Below are 20,426 nucleotides of genomic sequence, written 5' to 3' on the forward strand. Positions count from 1 at the left end.
TCTTGATCTCAAATGTATTCTTCTTCAATTACTCCACATAAAGTGACTAGAACTTCCTGAACTAGTTATCCATCATCAATCTTACTTTCATGATATTTTCAATAAAGAAAGGGTTCCAGAAACTATAATGTTCCCCTTTGCTTCATATGGCATAGTGGGAATTGTAAACTCATACTGACTTTCTTCAACAGGACAAGCAGGATCTACAAGCAGCGTCTGAAATATTTTTTGGGTAAACATAATTTCCCAAAAGGTGAATTTCATAAACATGAATATCTAAAATATGTTTTCATATTTTCAATTTAAAACTGCATAAGAATGATGTGTTCTTACATTACAAAATATATATCACCAAACTTAAAAAATATTAAGGAAAAGCACAGTAAATTGGTAAAATTTGAATCCAGGAATTATTTATCATACCTAGAGGACATCTCTGAACCATATGTCTTACTTTTTGTAATTTTATTGTTTACATATATAGCTGTATATTATAAATAATAGCATGTTAGTTTGATATATTATATGCACATCAAAGTAAAATACAATAAAATACCATGTGTATCTGAAATTCAGATACCCAGTAACCCAGAAACCTTATTTGTCTGGAACACTGTCAACATAGATGTCACAAGATCAATCGGTATTGCTCATTAACACAGTGATTACTAACTTGTAGCCCACGTTCTCTAATTTTACATGTATTTTGAATAAATACAGTACTATACTATCCCACAAATTAAAAAATTAGAAGTGGAACCAGTAGTAATAGATTGCCTGATGATGGGGCTCCCGGATAATAACACACTATTCAATGCTTATTGAAAAGGAGGTGGTGGGAGGACACAGACTCAGTCTCTGAGCAACCACTAAAGGTGTGTATATGTGTGTGTGGACAAGAAAATAGAGGTAGTTGTTAAAGAGTTCCCACTCCCTGGACTCCAGTTAATAGTTTTTTTCTTTTTCCCACAAACCCATTTACTGGCATTTACATTTGCATTTCTTTTTATTCATTTCCAATCCATTAAAATGATTTAGGATCCTTGGTAGTGTGAAAGGCAGAAAAGTAAGTGGGACAGAAGAGAATACTAGCAGACTGGCAGAAACGGAACAGTGGCTCAAGAAGGAAGTCTAGAAGAGGTAGAATAGACTTGATAATTCCTTTGTGTCAATGGGAAAACTGAAGTAGCAAATGATTTTTAAATAGCTACAATAACAAATTTCCAGGTTATACTTGGAAAATTAGAACTTAGTAGCAACATGATTTCTGGAAGTTTGGAAGTCCTTGAAGAGAAGCGTCTAGAACTATCCTGCCTCAATTTGAGTAGTAACATAATTCAGGACCACAGTATAGTAGCTCTCCCTTGACTTGTGGAACCTGGAGATTATAAAGTTATTTTTGAACTGCTACAGCAGACCATACACTCAGAGGGACTTTTATCAAGAGGATTAAAAATGAACAGACTAGAAAAGGAGAATTCTAATGATTAAGACGAAGGAGGAAGAATAAAAGGACAACGATGAAACGGGCTCAGATTTAGAAGAAGAAATAAAGATTCGTATATTAAAGAGAAAAGGAAATGAGGATAAAGATGATGGTAACTATGTTAAAGAGGAAAAGATGGTCTTTGGGGAGAGGAAAGGAGACACAGAAGATAATGGAGAAGGAAAAAGATGACCAAACTAGTCTAAGATCACATTTGCTAGTATTCTTGGGTGTGCAAAACAGTGATCATGTCTTGCTTCTTCATATATGAGAGATGAACTGTTAGGAGTGATACTTGTAGCTAGCTATTCAATAACTCCCATTGTGAAATTCTAACAGTGCTTTAAGAATGAGTAAAAGTGAACAGAAGGATTTTCTTTCTTAGTCGGTTGTGCAGAAGTTGGGATGTGTATACATACAAATATACACTATAATATATAATTATATATTATATATATATATAATATTATATATATAATGCTGACTTAAATCAAATTTCTGTGACATACAATTTTTAAAATCTGTGCCAAAAATGTGTTTTCAAAGAAAATCTTGTTTTCATACTCAGACTTTGTACCGTCAGTCATTTGTGTGAGAGCAGCTCATTACTGTATGGGTCCTGCTCCTGCAACATGCAAGTGTGACATAGTACCTGTACAAAAGACCTGGCCACTCTATTCCCTCTTCCTGTAGCTGGACCTTTCACTGACTTCCTAACACTTACTAATTTATGAAACTGTTTTTCTCAGTGCACTTTTGTTCCGTATGTCCATTGGATTACAAACTTTATTTAAAAATACAAAACAAAAAGGAATCTAAATTTTATGGTTCATAAGGTTTTTTTTCCGGAGCTGAGGACCGAACCCAGGGCCTTGCGCTTCCTACGCAAGCGCTCTACCACTGAGCTAAATCCCCAACCCCGGTTCATAACGTTTTATGCAAGAAGCTCTGCTTATTAATTACTTTGTTGGCTAAAAATGTGAAACCATATTAGTAGGATAAAGAAAAAGCACCATTAGCCCATTTCAAAGGCCAAACCATTGACCAATGTAAATAAGATTTCCAAGTCAAAGTTTTCAGCTGGTTTCCCAAATGATTTTTATAGCAGCCCTGTGAAGTGTTATGTTTCTAAGTAGACTCTTTAATTATCCTTCTTACAGTTTTAGAACATTAATGGATATAAGATTTAAGGGGTATACAGTAGGCAGCTGGACGAATAGTTGAAAGCAAACAAAGTTTAGATTTATTTTTAATACATCACTATATGGCTAAAGCTACTATAAGGCTAGTATATGGCTAGTAAAGAAAATACCATGAGGAGAGACGTATATCTCACTTGTCATGTTGGCTCCATGTTCAAGGCAATTGTGTTTTTAAATCTTGGAAAGTTTTTTTCTGTTGATTTACAAATTTGTAAATTTCCTTTATACAAGACCTCTAGCACAGGCAAGCCTATGTAGCCAAGGATAATATTAAAGTTGTGATTCACCTGCCTTTGCCTTTTTACAGGGATTTACCACATCACCCAACTTATGTGGTACTGAAGACAGAGCCCAGGGCTTCTTACATACTAGGCAAGTAGTCTATCAACTGAGCTATATTCCTAGCCAAATTATTAAAAGAATCAGTATATTAATTGCTCTTATGCATCTGAGATATAGGACTATTATTGTTTATTATTTTAGATGTGTAATTTATATTTCTTTTATGGCAGGGTGTCATATAACCAGACTGTCCTTGAATTTATTATTTGGCATAGGATGAGGACAAATTTCTAAATACCATGTTTCCATATTCCATCTGTTAAGGTCATAGGTGTATATCACTATGCCTTGCTGCTCAAATTGCTGTTTTAAAATTAAAATTATTAGTACAGAGAGTAAACATGTTTCACAGTTGATTGAAATAAAATACTTGGGTTAAATTTTGTGGAAGCATTATAATCTCAGAAGGGAAAATTTCATCTAAGCAGTAAGGTTCATATTTTAGTTCTGAAGAACTCTCACTGTACACTTGTTTTTGAGACAGGCTGTCATACAGGCCAGGATGGCCTCAACATGTTCTATACCCAAAGGCAACCTTGATTTCCAGAGTCCTACCTGCACTTCTCTCCCAAGTGCTAGGATTACAGGTGTGCCTCCAACCACACCTGACTTTTTGAGTGTTTATTTTAAAAGTATGATATATAAAGAATTATAGGCAACTGATTAAACCTGGAAGCAGGAAAGGTGGTCTTCCCCAAGGAAGAACACACAAATTGATTGTCCAATGCTAGAATTCTAGAAACATACATAGAAGTAAAATGATACAAAATGAAGAGGTTATAGTCAGGAATATATATGTATATACATAATTATATGCATGCAAAAAGAAGCCATGAATATGAATGAGAATGGGCAGACCTATATGGGAGGATGTGGAGGGAGGAAAAAGAAGAAATGTGACTATATTACTGTATATTAACATTTTAATTAATCATCTTACTAATACAATCTAATTTACAGCTGTTTGGTTTATAAACACTTAGAATATCCAAAAAAAAAAGAAAGAAAAGAAAGGAAAAGAAAAGAAAAGAAAAGAAAAAACCCTTAAAGACTTGTTTATTTTGTGGAGGGTATTTTTCTGCAGGTTTCGTATTTTATAAAACTTTGGGATTCATTTTTAATGCTTTTGTATGGCAATACCTGTTTTCTTAAATCCTCAACGTTAATAATTTTATACAGCTTCTTTTTTAACATCGGTTGTGTCATGCGGACAGGTTGATCTTGAACTTGTAAGGACTCTTCTACCTTTGCCTCCTCTGTGCTGCAGTTCTTCGTGTGTACCACCACACCCACCTCAGCAGTGCACTTGAATAAGCCATAGAGTGTTAAAAAAAACTACAACACTCTTAACCCAGAAAGGGAAATCATCAAAACAATGTAATGAAATTCATTATGTATAATTGACATATGCTAATTAGCTCTTAATAAGAAATCACTGAACAACAAAAAACTAAGAGTACAATTATTTTCCAAGTTTCCTATCAAAGAAAAGCACAAAAATATATATTTAAGAAATACTTGTACCTCAAATGTTGTAAATAGAGAAATGCGTTTGAAGGCTACAAAAATTAAACCTTACCAAAGCTGCTCAGATATAAGATCTAAAATTTAACAATGCTTATCAGATATAAATGTCCACCCCTTGTAAATGCCTCGTTCATCAAAAGGAAAAGGAAAAGCATGTCAGACAAGCTGGGATAATGAGAATCAAAAGGTGATGATCTAGCAAGCAGACTATACATAGGAAAAAGGAAAGGCAAATGTTTGAATTGCCAATATTTGGAGGTTGTAAAATTCTCTTTTAGTTCTCTTATACATTTACTACCTTTAAATTTCTTTTTTCAGTACAGATATAATTAAGATTATCGGCATTTTATAAGTATTACCAGGATTTAATGGCAGAACATTTTTTCTTCACTTTTGAGAAGTTAGCACACAAAAGAATGGGTTTCGTCACAGCATTTTCATAGTTTCGTGTTCTAATTTACTTAACCTTTACATCTCAGTGTTCTCTCGTCCATTTACTTCATAGTGATTACTTTTACTTGGATGTTTTATTCAGCCTTTTAAGTCATTTTACGTACAGAGTAAGTACTAATACAATAGACTTAAATTTTTCAGAAAAATCAGTAACTTTATATTGAAAATAGTACAGATCTCTCTGAAGTAGGACACAAAGAGCAAAAGATGGGGAAATTGTAGATTTAAAAATGTATAAACTGGGGGTTGGGGATTTGGCTCAGAGGTAGAGCGCTTGCCTAGCAACTGCAAGGCCCTGGGTTCAGTCCCCAGCTCCGAAAAAAAGAAAAGAAAAAAATGTATAAATTGCTCTGCTGAGCCTTTGTCTGAGTGGAAGAAGAGTGAATATTATGTTGGGATATAATTTGAAATAATGACTTTGTAAACCAATGATGAATGAAGAAAACTGCTTTACACAAGTCCTTATATCTATATAATATTATAGTCACAATCCTACATTCTAAGCATTGAGATCTGTTACTATCATTGTTTTAGATTTTCACTCCATGAGCAGTAAAAATATTTAATTTCTATATTCAAATACAATGGTATTAGTTATGAGGGGAAGAATTCAGTAATAAATTTGAAATATAAAAGGTGGTCCACATTTCAACTGTCTGGGAAGGTGATTTACTTCAAATTAATGATGACACAAAGGGGGTAAAGTCCAAGAATATATCACTTGGAAAACATTTATTTGTATACAGTGCAATCTCATCAACTTGAAATACTTTATTATTTTTAATGTAAATGGTGCATTTAGAGCTACTAAAAGGACATATTTGTAGTTTTTATAGAAGTGTGAATCTGGGAGCTGGAGAGATGGTTCAGTGGTTAAGAAATGTGAATCTGATAGTTGATCTTAAACAATAAGAATACTTTCCCCCATAATTCATGGCATAATTTACTAGTTGAAAGTGAATAAATTCTTAAGTTCTTAAGAAATAATTTAGAAATGGCTCGATCTAAATATCTTTTCTCTAGTGTCTTTGAAGGTACAATTGTACAGCAAAATAAACTTGAAAAACATATAGCCCTCTTTTCCCAAAATTAGCCTAGTGAATGTCCTGGACAGGTAAGTTGTTAATCTTGAATCAGTGGGGTTCCACACCAAAACGATTTGTAGAATGTTTAAATAAGCATGAAAGAACCAACGCATCCAAGAAAATCAGTCATTAGTTCTATTAAATTTATCACTTGCCTCTTCTCTATTACCTCATTGCTATTCAGGAATGTGGAACAGATCTGATTTTTTCTTTTACACAGAATAAGAACAGTTGCAATAATTTCCTCCTTTGGGATTCCCCGTCTCATACTTACTAACCATTAAATCCATACATTTTACTTAGAAAGAAAATATATCTGTAAAACCAAAATGTACTTTCCTGAAAAGGGAAACTTCAAATCCTAAATGTCTGAGGAAAACTTCTAAATACAACAAAAAAGCTAGGTAATTGTAATTGCTTCAGAAAATCTGTTTTCCTAATCATGGTGGAGGTCTTGTGCAGATTAACTGAGTTTCAATAAAGAATATGATCAACAATCCATAACTAATATTACTGGTATTTATTAAAGATTAATATAAGAGATATCTCCACACTGCGAGGGTTTTAGTGTCTTTAAGATATTTATAAAAATAAATAGGTGGGTTTCTCTATCAAAATAGTATTTTTACATCAGGGAAATGAAGCTGTGATAAAGTTAGTACTTCATACCCTGAATTGTTTTTTCTTATAGTAAGCAAATATCGTTTGTAATAAAAAGCTATAAATTCAAGTGCAAGGCCTCAATACTTACCCTGACTACACTGAAGTCCAGCTTAGCCTCCTGTGCACACTGTAATATGAGCTGAAAGCAATTTTTACTTTGATTTGTCATTCCATTTTCATAATAACGCTGTAAAATCCTTTGTTGCTCTACAGTAAATACAGAACGTAGATTCATCTAAAAATAAAAGAAGATACTCTGAAAATTGGAATTAAAACTTGATAGGTGTAGATTTCGAACACTTTTGGTTTCTGATACAATTTTAGTGTTTCTAAGCGGCACAATTTATGTAAATAAATTGACCCTCAGTAGTGGGCAGTAATTTGTATTCTAAAGGGAGATAGCTTCCCCCTGAAAAATATATACAAACATTTAATTTGCTTGGAAAAGCACAAATTTTAAAGACAGAAACATAGAAAACGAAAAAGAAAAGAGAAAAGAGTCAATCTCTTATCTGGTTTGTGTCAGTACATGGGGAAAAATGGTTTTCACGGAAATAAATATTTATGGCTGGTAAAGCCAGAGATGGTGTTAGCCATCCGCAGTCAATTATCAACAGGGACACTCGCTGTTCTTTGTCAAGAAAAGCCTCTGGCATATGTCTTAACAGTCAGAAGCTGTGCTCGGAAACAAAAGGGACTTTTTTTTTCTCCCCCCATTCTGCGATAAAAGAAATTTTATCATATATTAAAAAATCTCTCTTTTTAATATTTGTTTGTTTTGATTTTGCTCTTGAGATGGGTTCTCATGTAGTACAGGCTGGCCTCCAACTCCTACCTTCCTGCCTCTACCAAATGTTGGGTTTACAAGAGTTCACAAACACGCTCAGCTCAATTGAACTTTTAACTAATAACTATAGTTCCTAAATGGAAATTCAAAATGAGTGTAACTTACTAAAACCATGTCCTTTTAAATTATTTTGACACCATCAAAATTAGACAACGTAAGTTTACTTTTCCTGACAATGGGTGAGATTCTTAATACAAAGGGCTAAGAATTTTGCATGTCTCACAAGAAAATGGCTGGTCAAACACTACTTTTAAAGGATGAATTATAATAGTGCATATTTTAAAGTAACATTTTTAATTTGATTAAGGAAACTTTGGATTTCTGTTAAAAATTTGTCACATGGAAAGAATTTCTTGAGGAAGTCATGCCTTAAAAATTAGAAAACTGCCACAACAAAAATGCCACCAGTCAAATGAAACATTTTCCCTAGTATATAGTATATCGAAACAATCAAAATCATTAATATGGAAATATAATTTCCCCCTACCCTCAATACTTACAATAATAAATCCATCCAATAAAAATTAATAAATCATAACATGTAACCATACGTTACCGTATGTTATTCGTTTTTTTTTTATTTTTTTAAACTTTGTTCCTTGCTCACACAAACCCTTCTCTATTTGTTAAGAGATTTGACTAAAGAAAATTAAATGTAAGAGAGGCCACGGGAGAAATGAATGTAGAGTTTCTTTTCTGAACATCCAGGAATAAAGACCTCCATTAACTTTCTGAGAGTTCTGAAGGATGTTCAGTAATGTGGATGTCAACTTGACCAAACACTCAAGGATGATTGCACCAGTAGGTAGGGGCAGTATCCATTAAATCAATTTGTACTATGATGGGTTCCAACTCTCAGAGTTTACCCTAAATGGTTCAACCACAATCAGGAGAAGACCCAGAAGATGGAAGTCAAATACCTGAAATACCTCATCTGATTTAGAAGCAAGGTACCGTGGAATAGATTCTGAGGGTGGCAAATTCAAATTATGAATGCATAATTAGGAAAAAAATCACCCTGATCCTTTCCTGCATCTACAGTAAAATCCTACACTGCAGGACGCAGTAGATATCCAAGTGTGAGCATACCTTCCTTGAAATATAGGATAAACTATTTTCCTATTGGCTGACTACAATCATTACACTTACCATATAAAGAACAGCTGAACTTCTCCACTGATAACCAATATGCAAATGCAAGTGACTGAACATCAAAAACATATAGAAATGCTAAGGACTTTTTAAGTCTTTCCGTTAAATTCAGCACTAACAGCAAAAAGACACTCTTCTGAAAGTAGCTATGTTTCTAGCTACATAACCCATCTGAATAAGATGTCATTATTTCTACCCATCATAGCTATGTTTGTCTATATTAAATTAACAAAAAGCCAAAATTATTAACCATTTACAAAGCAATAACCAGAATTATCTCTTTTAACATAATATATGTAAAATACAAAATGGTGTGTCACTGACTCCATGGAATCAGCCCATTGGATAGCATGGAAAGAAGTTCTGGAGACCTCACCGCCTGGTCAGGTGGGCACGCCCGAGGCTGCAGAGCGGAGGAGACCACCAACACTGCCCACCCCTGCCCACATCCCTGGCCCAAGAGGAAACTATACAAGGCCTCTGGGTTCCCGTAGGGGAGGGCCCAGGAGCGGCAGGACCCCTGCGCCTGAGACACTGCCGGAACCTGAAGGAAACAGACCAGATAAACAGTTCTCTGCACCCAAATCCCGTGGGAGGGAGAGCTAAACCTTCAGAGAGGCAGACACGCCTGGGAAACCAGAAGAGACTGCACTCTGCGCACATGCAGACGCCAGAGGAAAACACCAAACGCCATCTGGAACCCTGGTGCACGGAGGCTCCTGGAAAGAGCAGCGCAGATCTTCCCGGTTGCTGCCGCCGCGGAGAGGACTTAGGGAGTACCCCACGAGCAAACTTGAGCCTCGGAACCACAGGTAGGACCAACTTTTCCACTGCAGAAACCTGCCTGGTGAACTCACGACACACAGAGGCAAAATTCCACTAGGACCGGGCACTTCCTGTGTTTACCGGAAGTCCCACAACCACGGATCCCAGCCCGCAGCAGCTCTCTGCTCCCAAACCCCGTAGGACAGACCTCACCGCCTGGTCAGGTGGGCATTCCCGAGGCTGCAGAGCGGAGGAGACCACCACACACTGCCCACCTCTGCCCACATCCCTGGCCCAAGAGGAAACTGTATAAGGCCTCTGGGTTCCCGTAGGGGAGGGCCCAGGAGCGGCAGGACCACTGCGCCTCAGACACCACCGGAACCTGAAGGAACAGACCGGATAAACAGTTCTCTGCACCCAAATCCCATGGGAGGGAGAGCTAAACCTTCAGAGAGGAAGACACGCCTGGGAAACCAGAAGAGACTGCACTCTGCACACACATCTCAGACGCCAGAGGAAAACACCAAACGCCATCTGAAACCCTGATGCACTGAAGCTCCCGGAAATGGCGGCGCAGATCTTCCTGGTTGCCGCCGCAGCAGAGAGCTCGTGGGCAGCACCCCACGAGCAAACTTGAGCCTCGGGACCACAGGTAAGACCAAATTTTCTGCTGCAAGTGACCTGCTGGTGAACTCAAGACACAGGCCCACAGGAACAGCTGAAGACCTGTAGAGAGGAAAAACTACACGCCCGAAAGCAGAACACTCTGTCCCCATAACTGGCTGAAAGAAAACAGGAAAACAAGTCTACAGTACTCCTGACACACAGGCTTATAGGACAGTCTAGCCACTGTCAGAAATAGCAGAACAAAGTAATACTAGAGATAATCTGATGGCGAGAGGCAAGTGCAGGAACCCAAGCAACAGAAACCAAGACTACATGGCATCATCGGAGCCCAATTCTCCCACCAAAAGAAACATGGAATATCCAAACACACCAGAAAAGCAAGATCTAGTTTCAAAATCATATTTGATCATGATGCTGGAGGACTTCAAGAAAGACGTGAAGAACTCCCTTAGAGAACAAGTAGAAGCCTACAGAGAGGAATCGGAAAAATGCCTGAAAGAATTCCAGGAAAACGTAAATAAAAAAGTAGAAACCCATAGAGAGGAGACACAAAAATCCCTGAAAGAATTCCAGGAAAACACAATCAAACAGTTGAAGGAATTAAAAATGGAAATAGAAGCAATCAAGAAAGAACACATGGAAACAACCCTGGATATAGAAAATCAAAAGAAAAGACAAGGAGCTGTAGATACAAGCTTCACCAACAGAATACAAGAGATGGAAGAGAGAATCTCGGGAGCAGAAGATTCCATAGAAATCATTGACTCAACTGTCAAAGATAATGTAAAGCGGAAAAAGCTACTGGTCCAAAACATACAGGAAATCCAGGACTCAATGAGAAGATCAAACCTAAGGATAATAGGTATAGAAGAGAGTGAAGACTCCCAGCTCAAAGGACCAGTAAATATATTCAACAGAATCATAGAAGAAGACTTCCCTAACCTAAAAAAGGAGATACCCATAGGCATACAAGAAGCCTACAGAATTCCAAATAGATTGGACCAGAAAAGAAACTCCTCCCGTCACATAATAGTCAAAACACCAAACTCATAAAATAAAGAAAGAATATTAAAAGCAGTAAGGGAAAAAGGTCAAGTAACATATAAAGGCAGACCTATCAGAATCACACCAGACTTTTCGCCAGAAACTATGAAGGCCAGAAGATCCTGGACAGATGTCATACAAACCCTAGGAGAACACAAATGCCAGCCCAGGTTACTGTATCCTGCAAAACTCTCAATTAACATAGATGGAGAAACCAAGATATTCCATGACAAAACCAAATTTACACAATATCTTTCTACAAATCCAACACTACAAAGGAAAATAAAGGGTAAAGCCCAACATAAGGAGGCAAGCTATACCCTAGAAGAAGCAAGAAACTAATCGTCTTGGCAACAAAACAAAGAGAAGAAAAGCACATAAACATAACCTGACATCCAAATATGAATATAACAGGAAGCAATAATCACTATTCCTTAATATCTCTCAACATCAATGGCCTCAACTCCCCAATAAAAAGACATAGATTAACAAACTGGATAGGCAACGAGGACCATGCATTCTGCGGCCTACAGGAAACACACCTCAGAGAAAAAGACAGACACTACCTCAGAGTGAAAGGCTGGAAAACAACTTTCCAAGCAAATGGTCAGAAGAAGCAAGCTGGAGTAGCCATTCTAATATCAAGTAAAATCAATTTTCAACTAAAAGTCATCAAAAAAGATAAGGAAGGACACTTCATATTCATCAAAGGAAAAATCCACCAAGATGAACTCTCAATCCTAAATATCTATGCCCCAAACACAAGGGCACCTACATACGTAAAAGAAACCTTACTAAAGCTCAAAACACACATTGCACCTCACACAATAATAGTGGGAGATTTCAACACCCCACTCTCATCAATGGACAGATCATGGAAACAGAAATGAAACAGAGACGTAGACAGACTAAGAGAAGTCATGAGCCAAATGGACTTAACGGATATTTATAGAACATTCTATCCTAAGGCAAAAGGATATACCTTCTTCTCAGGTCCTCATGGTACTTTCTCCAAAATTGACCATATAGTTGGTCAAAAAACGGGCCTCAACAGGTACAGAAAGATAGAAATAATCCCATGCATGCTATCAGACCACCACGGCCTAAAACTGGTCTTCAATAAAAATAAGGGAAGAATGCCCACATATACGTGGAAATTGAACAATGCTCTACTCAATGATAACCTAGTCAAGGAAGAAATAAAGAAAGAAATTAAAAACTTTTTAGAATTTAATGAAAATGAATGTACAACATACCAAACCTTATGAGACACAATGAAAGCTGTGCTAAGAGGAAAACTCATAGCGCTGAGTGCCTGCAGAAAGAAACAGGAAAGAGCATATGTCAGCAGCTTGACAGCACACCTAAAAGCTCTAAAGCAAAAAGAAGCAAATACACCCAGGAGGAGTAGAAGGCAGGAAATAATCAAACTCAGAGCTGAAATCAACCAAGTAGAAACAAAAAGGACCATAGAAAGAATCAACAGAACCAAAAGTTGGTTCTTTGAGAAAATCAACAAGATAGATAGACCCTTAGCCAGAGTAACGAGAGGACCCAGAGAGTGTGTCCAAATTAACAAAATCAGAAATGAAAAGGGAGACATAACTACAGATTCAGAGGAAATTCAAAAAATCATCAGATCCTACTATAAAAGCCTATATTCAACAAAACTTGAAAATCTGCAGGAAATGGACAATTTCCTAGACAGATACCAGGTACCGAAGTTAAATCAGGAACAGATAAACCAGTTAAACAACCCCATAACTCCTAAGGAAATAGAAGCAGTCATTAAAGGTCTCCCAACCAAAAAGAGCCCAGGTCCAGACGGGTTTAGTGCAGAATTCTATCAAACCTTCATAGAAGACCTCATACCAATATTATCCAAACTATTCCACAAAATTGAAACAGATGGATCACTCCCGAATTCCTTCTATGAAGCCACAATTACTCTTATACCTAAACCACACAAAGACCCAACAAAGAAAGAGAACTTCAGACCAATTTCCCTTATGAATATCGACGCAAAAATACTCAATAAAATTCTGGCAAACCGAATCCAAGAGCACATCAAAACAGTCATCCACCACGATCAAGTAGGCTTCATCTCAGGCATGCAGGGATGGTTTAATATACGGAAAACCATCAACGTGATCCATTATATAAACAAACTGAAAGAACAAAACCACATGATCATTTCATTAGATGCTGAGAAAGCATTTGACAAAATTCAACACCCCTTCATGATAAAAGTCCTGGAAAGAATGGGAATTCAAGGCCCATACCTAAACATAGTAAAAGCCATATACAGCAAACCAGTTGCTAACATTAAACTAAATGGAGAGAAACTTGAAGCAATCCCACTAAAATCAGGGACTAGACAAGGCTGCCCACTCTCTCCCTACTTATTCAATATAGTTCTTGAAGTTCTAGCCAGAGCAATCAGACAACTAAAGGAGGTCAAGGGGATACAGATCGGAAAAGAAGAAGTCAAAATATCACTATTTGCAGATGATATGATAGTTTATTTAAGTGATCCCAAAAGTTCCACCAGAGATCTACTAAAGCTGATAGACAACTTCAGCAAAGTGGCTGGGTATAAAATTAACTCAAATAAATCAGTTGCCTTCCTCTACACAAAAGAGAAACAAGCTGAGAAAGAAATTAGGGAAACGACACCCTTCATAATAGACCCAAATAATATAAAGTACCTCGGTGTGACTTTAACCAAGCAAGTAAAAGATCTGTACAATAAGAACTTCAAGACACTGAAGAAGGAAATTGAAGAAGACCTCAGAAGATGGAAAGATCTCCCATGCTCATGGATTGGCAGGATTAATATAGTAAAAATGGCCATTTTACCAAAAGCAATCTACATATTCAATGCAATCCCCATCAAAATACCAATCCAATTCTTCAAAGAGTTAGACAGAACAATTTGCAAATTCATCTGGAATAATAAAAAACCCAGGATAGCTAAAGCTATCCTCAACAATAAAAGGACTTCAGGGGGAATCACTATCCCTGAACTCAAGCAGTATTACAGAGCAATAGTGATAAAAACTGCATGGTATTGGTACAGAGACAGACAGATAGACCAATGGAATAGAATTGAAGACCCAGAAATGAACCCACACACCTATGGTCACTTGATTTTTGACAAAGGAGCCAAAACCATCCAATGGAAAAAAGATAGCATTTTCAGCAAATGGTGCTGGTTCAACTGGAGGGCAACATGTAGAAGAATGCAGATCGATCCATCCTTGTCACCCTGTACAAAGCTTAAGTCCAAGTGGATCAAGGACCTCCACATCAAACCTGATACACTCAAACTAATAGAAGAAAAACTAGGGAAGCATCTGGAACACATGGGCACTGGAAAAAATTTCCTGAACAAAACACCAATGGCTTGTGCTCTAAGATCAAGAATCGACAAATGGGATCTCATAAAACTGCAAAGCTTCTGTAAGGCAAAGGACACTGTGGTTAGGACAAAACGGCAACCAACAGATTGGGAAAAGATCTTTACCAATCCTACAACAGATAGAGGCCTTATATCCAAAATATAGAAAGAACTCAAGAAGTTAGACCCCAGGGAAACAAATAACCCTATTAAAAAATGGGGCTCAGAGCTAAACAAAGAATTCACAGCTGAGGAATGCTGAATGGCGGAGAAACACCTAAAGAAATGTTCAACATCTTTAGTCATAAGGGAAATGCAAATCAAAACAACCCTGAGATTTCACCTCACACCAGTGAGAATGGCTAAGATCAAAAACTCAGGTGACAGCAGATGCTGGCGAGGATGTGGAGAAAGAGGAACACTCCTCCATTGTTGGTGGGATTGCAGACTGGTACAACCATTCTGGAAATCAGTCTGGAGGTTCCTCAGAAAATTGGACATTGAACTGCCTGAGGATCCAGCTATACCTCTCTTGGGCATATACCCAAAAGATGCCCCAACATATAAAAAAGACACGTGCTCCACTATGTTCATAGCAGCCTTATTTATAATAGCCAGAAGCTGGAAAGAACCCAGATGCCCTTCAACAGAGGAATGGATACAGAAAATGTGGTACATCTACACAATGGAATATTACTCAGGTATCAAAAACAACGGCTTTATGAAATTCGTAGGCAAATGGTTGGAACTGGAAAATACCATCCTGAGTGAGGTAACCCAATCACAGAAAGACACACATGGTATGCACTCATTGATAAGTGGCTATTAGCCCAAATGCTTGAATTACCCTAGATGCCTAGAGCACATGAAACTCAAGACGTATGATCAAAATGTGAATGCTTCACTCCTTCTTTAAATGAGGAAAAAGAATACCCTTGGCAGGGAAGGGAGAGGCAAAGATTAAAACAGAGACTGAAGGAACACCCATTCAGAGCCTGCCCCACATGTGGCCCATGCATATACAGCCATCCAATTAGACAAGATGGATGAAGCAAAGAAGTGCAGACCGACAGGAGCCGGATGTAGATCGCTCCTGAGAGACACAGCCAGAATACAGCAAATACAGAGGCGAATGCCAGCAGCAAAGCACTGAACTGAGAACAGGACCCCCGTTGAAGGAATCAGAGAAAGGACTGGAAGAGCTTGAAGGGGCTCGAGACCCCATATGTACAACAATGCCAAGCAACCAGAGCTTCCAGGGACTAAGCCACTACCTAAAGACTATACATGGACTGACCCTGGACTCTGACCTCATAGGTAGCAATGAATATCCTAGTAAGAGCACCAGTGGAAGGAGAAGCCCTGGGTCCTGCTAAGACTGAACCCCCAGTGAACTAGACTGGTGGGGGGAGGGCGGCAATGGGGGGAGGGTCGGGAGGGGAACACCCAAAAGGAAGGGGAGGGGGAGGGGGATGTTTGCCCGGAAACCAAAGTATTATTATTAAGTATTAAATAAATTTAAAAAAAAAAGAAATCTTAAACAAAATGAAAAAAAAAAAACGTTCTTAACTGGGTGACTAATTGAAATCACAGAACATTTAGCCTTACCTCAAGATTCTCTTGTTTTATATTCTATGCATCTCCTTATCCACCCAGCACATAAAAGACCATAGGAATAAGACAGTCTAGTCTGTATGCTACTTAAGCTGAGCTGCTTACTATTCAGCAAATCGCTTAATTTCCTTGAGCATATTCTTGCTGGTCTGTAAAATGCTGGGCTGCACAATTTGATTTGCCTACTAATTAATCTCAGTTCCTATAAGACAAAACTTTGAGTTCACTTTTCTCAAATTCTCCACAATATAATTTGTATTGTTAATATCAATAAGCCCTTAAATTATTAATTTCAAGGATCAAATTTCTTATGTTCTTTTTGGCTTCAAGATTCAGTGTTGTAATAAGGACTCTGAGCTAATGAGAAAGGATAAATTATGCTCAGCATATCATATTCAAACCACCAGAGCAATGACTGAATATTTAAAACTTGTTGCTTTAGGAGTACTTAAGGCATCTTCTAGAAATGACTGCTTCCTTGGATATTCCTTGGATAATACCCAAGACTGTACATTCAGGTGGAAATATTTCAGATAAATCCTGACATCATATTGTTTTTACATATTTGATGCCATATTTAAATTCCTCACTTAAAGTCCAATGTTTAAATAATGTTCTCACTGCTTACCTTATTTGAAAATTCAATAACAACTATTCACTCTTTGAAACTTTTATAATTGAGATGAATACTAATTCAGATATAATAACATTTTTAGTATTTAAAATTTGGAGTTTTAGGTCAGCCATTGGTATTTTGTTTATAAAATGGATTCAAGTCTAATAAAAGTCACATATCAATATATCTTCAAAAAATATATCTGTATCAGCATTGTCCTTTCTACACATTACTGTTATTCAGTTTTAAATTTCATGCAGCAAAACTTGTTCTTTTGAAAGTATGGTTAATCTCAATTATCCTGGACCCTAAGATCTCTCAGACACTGGATCACCAACTCCTGGGTATGGATTCAGTCAGAGACAAAGCACCTAATTCTCAAGAGACTGGAAGCCACAGGAAGTTTAAAGGTCTGGTGGGGTGGGTGGGGTGGGAACATCGTTGTAGAGATTGGGGGGGGATCAAAGAGGAGGTATGGGATGTGGAACAGCCTGGGGGAGGTGGACTGGGTGGGGAATAAAATCTGGAGTGTAAAAATAAATAAAATTGAAAAAATAAGATTCCTAGCACAGAGACATACAGTAATCTTTGGTAAATGAAATAAACTGGGAAAATTAGAAAAAAAAAAGGAAAGTATGGTTTTAGTAAGGCAAATGTATATAGTCATAAATTTATCATGGCAGTCAAAATATAAAATATTTCAAGCTCTCCCAAATATTTCTTTACACTACCAGTCACCCCAGTTTGTATCACCCACTAAGAATTCCAAATAAATGACAGCATACAGCATGGTCTTCTGAGCTTTGTTCTTTTCATTTAGCATTTTGTATTTCAGACTAATTTGGGTTTTCAATAGTCTGCTCTGTTCTTTCAGAGTTTTATTTTATTATGTGAATATCCCTTCCTTAAACTATTCCTTTCCTGATGAACATCTGGGTTCGTCCAAGTTCTTGGCAATTATATAGAAAGTGGCTAAGAAAATTTATGTGCAATTTTATGCATATAAATAAGTGTTCACTTCTTTTGCATAAATACCGAGGAGTGGTATTGCTGAGTCATGTGCTTAAGTGTCTGAGTTATATGCTTTCAAATTCAATTAGAGGTTACATTACTTCATTTCCTCCAGCCAAGACTACTGAAAATGTGGTTCAAAATGTGGTTGAAAATGTGTGATTTGTACATTACTATGGTTCCATTACTTTGTTTTTTTTTTCTTTTTCTTTTTTTTCGGAGCTGGGGACCGAACCCAGGGCCTTGTGCTTGCTAGGCAAGCACTCTACCACTGAGCTAAATCCCCAACCCCTACTTTGTATTTTTCTCGTTGAACCTGCGCTTACACTCACTTGTCATCTATGTTTCTTGTTTAAAATTTTAAAGTTTTAAAATGCTAATTTAAAAAGTGATAGCAAATAGAAAGAGATCCCTTAAGACATTACTTCTGATAAAACACATATAATCCAGTACATACAATGAACACTGAAAATTGCTTTTGATTTAAAAAACATCTAAAGTATTAGGGAAATATCTGAACAAGATGCTTATATAAAGAAGAGAGACGAGACGGTGTAGAAGATCTTGGAGGAGTTGTGTAATGAGAAACCATAATCAAAATATATTTCATCAAAATTATGTGTTCAAATTAAAAGTTTTAAAATACGAATCTGAGGGGGAGTGAGGGACTGTGGCCTGAGAGGAGATAAAGGAAGGAAATTTGGGACAGGCTGTCAGGAAAGGGAAGGAGGAAATATTTTAATCATATTTTAGTTAACATTTAAAAATATATTCCAAATATATTTTTATATATTGGGGTTCTAATTTTGAGGAAGTCCATTTACATTTCCCTTTTTATTGAGTGTGCTTTTTATATTAGTTTTGTTTGAATTGTTCTATACCTAATATCTTTTCTGACAATTTTTGACATTAGTTTGGAATCCTGCTGTGATTGTGTTTGTGATTATACTGAATCTATAGATCAACTTAATGAAATTCATTATCTTAGCATCATTATGTTTCTTAATTCATCAAAGTATTTAGTTCCATGTTGACTTCTGGTTTTTCAATTTATAGATCAAATACTTGTAATGTTAAAATTATAGAAACATATTTTTTATTTGACAGTAGGGTGTTACTGTTACTTTTATTTATTTTTACATTTCCACTTGTTCTTTGCTATTTTGTTGATACACTGTTGTTTCGTTATGTTGACTTTGCAGTGGAAAACTTTATACAGGTCACATCCTACTTGCAGAAGCCTTTTATTTTGTGCTTGGTATATTCTAAACTTACACCATCCACACAGATAGGCTTACTTCTTCTTTTCCAATATTTATATCTTTCAGTTCTCTATTTTGCCTTACTACACTGGCTAGGAATTACAGCATGATTTTTTTTAACTTAATAAGTGGAACATTTTGCCCTTGTGCTTAATTTCAGAGGCAAATATTAAGTCTTTCATCATTAAGCACAATATCATTTGTAGATTGATCAATATTAATCTTATTAGGTTAATAAGAATGTCTTGTATTTTCTTAAATGGAACACCGTCAGCATCATCAGTAGGTGATTAATTTTCCATGTTTTTGCATATCTATTGAGATGACAGTATTTTTTGCTCTCTAATATTTTCACATGGTAAATTATGTTATTTCATTTTGAAATGGTAAAACTACCTCCATTCCTAGCATAAACATCAGTTGTGGTACATGAACTTGATTTTATATATCACTTGAGTTGACTTATAAATATTCTATCACCGCTTTTGAGTCTCTGTATTTTGGGGGATATTTCTGGTTCTCTTGTGCTTCATTTAGCATGGCTACTATGCTAATGAGCAACAAAATAGATTTTCTCTTTATCTTCTAAAAGAGATTACATCGAACTGCTCTATTTCATCTTAAATATTTGTTTAAAATTACCAAAGAAAACTCTAAAGGGTCAGCAAGATAACTCAGAGGATAAAGGCACTTGCCACCAAGCCTAATGATGACTTAGATCCCTAGGATCTATACTGTGTATGCAGAGAACTGACTCTTGAAAAATACCTTCAACTTCCACATATGTTCACACACACAAACACACACACACACACACACACACATACACACACACACACACACACACACACATTACAAATAAAACCATGGTTGCCATCATTGTGAAGTGTTAAACTGCAAATCATATTCTTCCACATATGTTCACACACACATTACAAATAAAACCATGGTTGCCATCATTGTGAAGTGTTAAACTGCAAATCATATTCTTCCACATATGTTCACACACACACACACACACACACACACACATACACACACACACACACACACACATTACAAATAAAACCATGGTTGCCATCATTGTGAAGTGTTAAACTGCAAATCATATTCTTCCACATATGTTCACACACACACACACACACACACACACACACACACACACATTACAAATAAAACCATGGTTGCCATCATTGTGAAGTGTTAAACTGCAAATCATATTCTTAAATTATGTAAATGATAGAAGTCTGAGTGAGTTTTGATCCTCTCTGTTTTTCAGGGAATTGGTTCATTTAATCTAACCCAAAGCATGAATTTATTCAATTTCCTT

At 36.6% G+C, this 20,426-nt stretch overlaps 1 protein-coding gene across 5 annotated transcripts in view; it reads right to left on the reverse strand.

Annotated features, from left to right (window-relative positions):
* The window catches only part of Hdx (highly divergent homeobox), a 142,007-nt gene that overhangs the window by 102,483 nt on the left and 19,098 nt on the right, over nucleotides 1-20,426 (reverse strand). For 4 of the 5 annotated variants that reach the window (XR_005498000.2, XR_005498003.2, NM_001395571.1 and 1 more), the window contains exon 2: nucleotides 6,847-6,993. The exons of the other annotated variant lie outside the window; for it this stretch is intronic. Coding sequence is in view for 2 of the 4 variants with exons in the window: in NM_001395571.1 (NP_001382500.1) it covers nucleotides 6,847-6,993 (147 nt within the window). In the remaining 2 variants the exon portion in view is untranslated. The remainder of the gene's footprint in view (nucleotides 1-6,846; nucleotides 6,994-20,426) is intronic. 5 annotated transcript variants of the gene reach the window in all.

This window comes from Rattus norvegicus, chromosome X (genome assembly GCF_036323735.1).
Source record: "Rattus norvegicus strain BN/NHsdMcwi chromosome X, GRCr8, whole genome shotgun sequence".
Lineage (NCBI taxonomy): Eukaryota > Metazoa > Chordata > Mammalia > Rodentia > Muridae > Rattus > Rattus norvegicus.